The 4,696-nt window shown below is 39.6% G+C and overlaps 1 protein-coding gene across 1 annotated transcript; it reads right to left on the reverse strand.

The window, feature by feature from the left end:
* Window positions 1-848: 848 nt before the first annotated feature.
* Window positions 849-2,950, reverse strand: LOC111961744 (V-type proton ATPase subunit G 1). Its single transcript, XM_023984249.2, has 3 exons — window positions 2,754-2,950; window positions 1,831-1,931; window positions 849-1,631 (listed from the first exon to the last, which is right to left on the reverse strand). The coding sequence occupies exons 1-3, from the start codon at window positions 2,833-2,835 to the stop codon at window positions 1,458-1,460; spliced, it is 357 nt and encodes a 118-aa protein (XP_023840017.1). The 5' UTR covers window positions 2,836-2,950; the 3' UTR covers window positions 849-1,457.
* Between the last annotated feature and the right edge of the window lie 1,746 nt (window positions 2,951-4,696).

The following is a 4,696-nucleotide window of genomic DNA, read 5'->3' on the forward strand; positions in this document are numbered from 1 at the left end:
TCATGTTACCATCAAAAAACAACCAAATGTACGTTTTCATTTACAGATATTCTCAATGTGTGTATTTTTGAGGTGAACTCTACCTGTAGCCACATTACATGTTAATGATCTAAAGCATACTGTAAATTACAAATCAATGTTGGGGCTCCCAGTCTAAGTACTAGAGGCGTCACTACAGACCCTGGTTCGATTCCAGGCTGTATCACAACCAGCCGTGATTGGGAGTCCCATAGGGCAGCGCACAATTGGCCCAGCGTCTTCTGGGTTAGGTTTTGGCTGGGTAGGCTGTCATTGTTAATAAGAATTTGTTCTTAACAGACTTGCCTAGTTAAATAAAAAATGATCAAACTGAGAATAATTTGAAGTACTAAAGCTATTGTTTGAGGAAACAAGCATTCTTTACCTAAATCAATTCTGAGATTCCATGTACATATTGGGATGTTGCAGTGTCCTCTGGAGGATAAAAGTGGTACTTTATTGAGCACAAAAGGCATGTAAACTCAGCAGGGGCAACTATATCAAAATTGTAAATGTCAACAATGTATGATGTCTTATTCAGAAGTCACAGACATGGCTGCAGTTGTTCTGCTTTCTTTGGTCTGTTCCAGTGTTCCTGTATTGGGCTGCTGGACAAGTCTGGTCTGGTAAAACCAGCCTTATTGCTGCATTCCCCATTCTATTTCAGTGAACAGAGCAATCAGGCTGGTTCCAACAGTCTAGCTGGACAACATACCACAGGGCACTTGGGGTGAAGAATCTCACAACCTCTAGCATACTCTACATTAGCTGTAGAATTTAGGAAATAAATTAGGAAAACAGGATATGGTCACTTCAGTCATTCAAGAATAAACCACAAGAACACTTAGTTTAATAAAGTCACAATATTTGTGAACAGAAGAATGTCTACTATACAGGATAATATATTCATAGAGATGAAGAATCAAATTGGGACAGCAGGAAAACTTTCAAACAAAACAGCAATCTTTTTTTCCCAGGCCTAACAGTCCATTAAGTGAAATAAGCACTGTATTTTGGTCTCCACAAATAAAACAAGAACAATATGTCCATATTAATAAACATTGCATAGCAAGACACACACACACACACTAACCATTATATAAAAACCTTGATACTACAAGCGATGAAGATGGGAAACAGAGACACTGCATAAGACCAAAAGAACCTCTGCCTGCTTTGACTAACCAACAGAGTGAACATGCTTTATATTTGACTGGACAAATGTATACCTATTTGAATCATATACACATCTGTTGATTATATTTATAGAGAAAATAAACTTGTGGGTATAAAATGAAAGTTGTGAGCAGGCAGGCAAAGAGGTTTGTGCCATGCATGGGAGTAGTAGATGTGTCAATGAAGCATGTGACAACTGATGGCAGTGCAATGAGAGTGTCTCAGTGTTTCCTTAGTTTAATAAGGGGTTGTGATGAGGGGGTTTAACCAGCAAAACGGTAATTGACATGGATCTCTGGCTTGATGTCACACACCATCTTAAGCAGGTTGCCCAGCACCCCTTCCCGGTTCTGCTGGTAGCTGGTCTGGATGCTACCCATCTTGCCCACAGTCTCTTTGTCCACCTCTACAGCAGAGTTACCATGGGATCCAAGAGCCTAATGGAGAAATGGAACACCGATTTAGGCCACCTTACAAGACAAACCACTTCAAACATACAGTAAGTATTAAATAAGTTATTATATGGCCAGTGTTAAGGTCTTAACAATTTAGCTACCAACTACAGTGCCTTATGATTAGGAAAACATGACTCATGTTTCCCATTTGCAAATTAAAATTGTCCCCCCAATGTCTCACAGCAGCCTCCTTGGTCTTAAAATCCTTCTCCCTCTGCATACGGTACTGCTCAATCTCGGCCTGGGCTTCCTCCTTGGCCTGCTTCAGCCGACGGTTCTTACCTGATCAAACAGAAGAAAAATCTGCACTTAAGCCTAGTAAGTGAAATAAACATTGATTAAATTCCCCGTTCAAGTTTTCCTAACTTCGCAGTTTGTTGTGTGCTTCCTGACAAAATAGGAAGTGAAATCCTATTGTTTCATAGGGAAATGAGACTTAGTGAAAGAATTGTGAGGAAAGAAGCCTACTGTCAAGGCATAGATTTTAAGTCTAGGCCTAGTCTGGGGCTAAAAACCATGTTCAGTGGAGAATATCCATTTAAAAGTGTTTAGTCCAGAGGTAGGCCTAATCGGGGTCTGGGAAACCAACCGTTGGAGTAGACTGAAGGGTAAAGGATACATTTAGATATCAATTTTCCCTTTAAGACAGAGGCAACTTTTTTTTTTTAAACGAGTTCCGACAGGGAAACAAAATCGTTCTGAATGGTCACTTAACTCGGAATTCCAAGTAAGGAACTCGGGCCTCTTTCTAAAGTTCCGACTTTCCGACCTAAAGATTAATGACGAGTTCACGGTTGTCTTAAACGCCATTAAATCTATACAGGAAGTTTGTCCGAACCTAATAGCGCAGCGGGTCGGATCTGCTGGCTAGGTAGCTAACGTTAGTCATCTTGGATTGAAGGCCTTGCCATCTTCACACTTTGCAGTTAGGAATAAATATATCTGTTGGCTGTCAAATCTGGGGTTTATTATAGTAGCTGTTTATAATTAAAATGTTACTTATGCCTAACTAGTTACCTTCCAGAAAAAAATGTTAGCAAATCAAGCTAACGTTAGCTAGCTTAGTTTATATACGCCGTTGAATGACAGCAGATTTTAACTTACGTTTGCGGGCTTCTGCTACTTTTTCTGCAGCTCTTTTTTCAGCTTGCAAAAGCTGCTGGATACCCTGGGACTGGCTTGCCATTGTTTAGTTCGGAGAGAGATAGACGGACAAGAATATGTGATTCCTCCAGCTGCTGGTCTATGTTTGCAGCGAAGGTTGGTGAATTTACTGCAGTCAGCTGACAGCGCGTCACAAATAGAAGGGGTAACACGTTCAGTCGCATGTAGTGCGAGAGGGTGAAACTGGGCCGACATTCCGCACAGTTTCTCATCGATGAAACAACTGATGTCAATACACTTTTATTTCCCCAAAACTAGAATGTCACGAACAGCGCCATAAGTTTTATAGACTTGAAGCTTTGCCAAAGTTGCAAAAAAAATTGCGATATTAAGACGGCATGGAAGGTTGAATTGAGTTTGTGCACACGCGCACTTCAGAGGAAGCGTCCCCTAACGGAAATATACTATTTTACTCATACTTGAGTAAAAGTAAAGATACCTTAATATAAAATGACTCGAGTGAAAGTAACCCAGTAAAATACTACTTGAGTAAAAGTCTAACAGTATCAGATTTTAAATGTACTTAAGTACAGTGGTGAAAAAAGTACTAAATTGTCATACTTGAGTAAAAGTACAAAGTAAAAGTAAATTATATACATCAAATTCCTTATATTTAGCAAACCAGAAGGCAATTTCCTTTTTGTGACAGCTAGGGGCAACTCCAACACTCAGAAATAATTCCCAAAGGAAGCATTTATGTTTAATGAGTCCGCCAGATCAGAGGCAGTAGGGATGACAAGTGACGTTCTCTTGATAAGTGTGTGAATTGGACCTTTTTCCTGTACTGCTAATCATTCAAATTGTAACTAGTACTTTTGGGTGTCAGGGAAAATGTATGGAGTAAAAAGTACATCGTTTTCTTTGGGAATATAGAGAAGTAAAAATAGTCAAAATATCAATTGTAAAGTACAGATACACCAAAAAACTACTAAAGTAGTACTTAAGTACTTTACACCTCTGGCCGGTTGTGATACAGCCTCGAATTTAACCGAGGTCTGTAGTGACGCCTCCAGCACTGAGATGCAGTGCCTTAGACCGCTGCGCCACTCGGGAGTCCTACATGGCTCAGACCAGTGCCAGTGGTGCTCTAGCCAGGAAACAAAGGGATCCATTCCCATTGCAAGAGACGAACATAACTTCATGATGGACATAACTTCAATTTCTTTGACTAATAACAATAATTTGAGCTGTATAATGGAAACAATGGTCCCAAAACTGCTCATTTCAATTTAAATCAAGCACACCTAAAAATATTTTCAGGTGTCCTATATCTGATAATAAGAGCAAATAGAGCTCCAACAGGGATCAAGTGGTGTAACATAAAGACAGACTGGAGTAATGTTTGCAAAACTTCTCACTTCAGGGCCTTTGTCTGTGTCACAGGCTTTAAAAAACAATGATATGAGTTTGATATGAGTTTGTAAAACATTAGGTGGATACTCTGCTCAACATGAGAAATGTTGATTCAAAGGTACAAAGCAATTAATATATACAGTGTATTCGGAAAGTATTACCCTTCCCTTTTCCACATTTTGTTACGTTACAGCTTTATTGTAAAATGTATTAAATACATTTTCCCTCATCGATCTACACACAATACGCCATAATGACAAACCGAAAACAGGTTTATAAAACCTTTTAAATAAAAAACATAAATACCTTATTTACATAAGTCTTCAGACCTATGCTGCGTTCATGTCCTAGTCGGAACTAGGACATTTCCGACTTGCTAACAGTTTGTGTTTATATACGTGCCGCGTTCATGGATTCAGCAAGTCGGACATTTCCTTGTTCCGACAATATGTGAAGGCGGCACTACTCTGAGCTAAGGCCTACGTTTGAACCACGCCCACCATTTGACGCAGTAACCAGACGATTTCCTC

The sequence above is a fragment of the Salvelinus sp. IW2-2015 genome, linkage group LG4q.1:29, assembly GCF_002910315.2.
Source record: "Salvelinus sp. IW2-2015 linkage group LG4q.1:29, ASM291031v2, whole genome shotgun sequence".
Classification (NCBI taxonomy): domain Eukaryota; kingdom Metazoa; phylum Chordata; class Actinopteri; order Salmoniformes; family Salmonidae; genus Salvelinus; species Salvelinus sp. IW2-2015.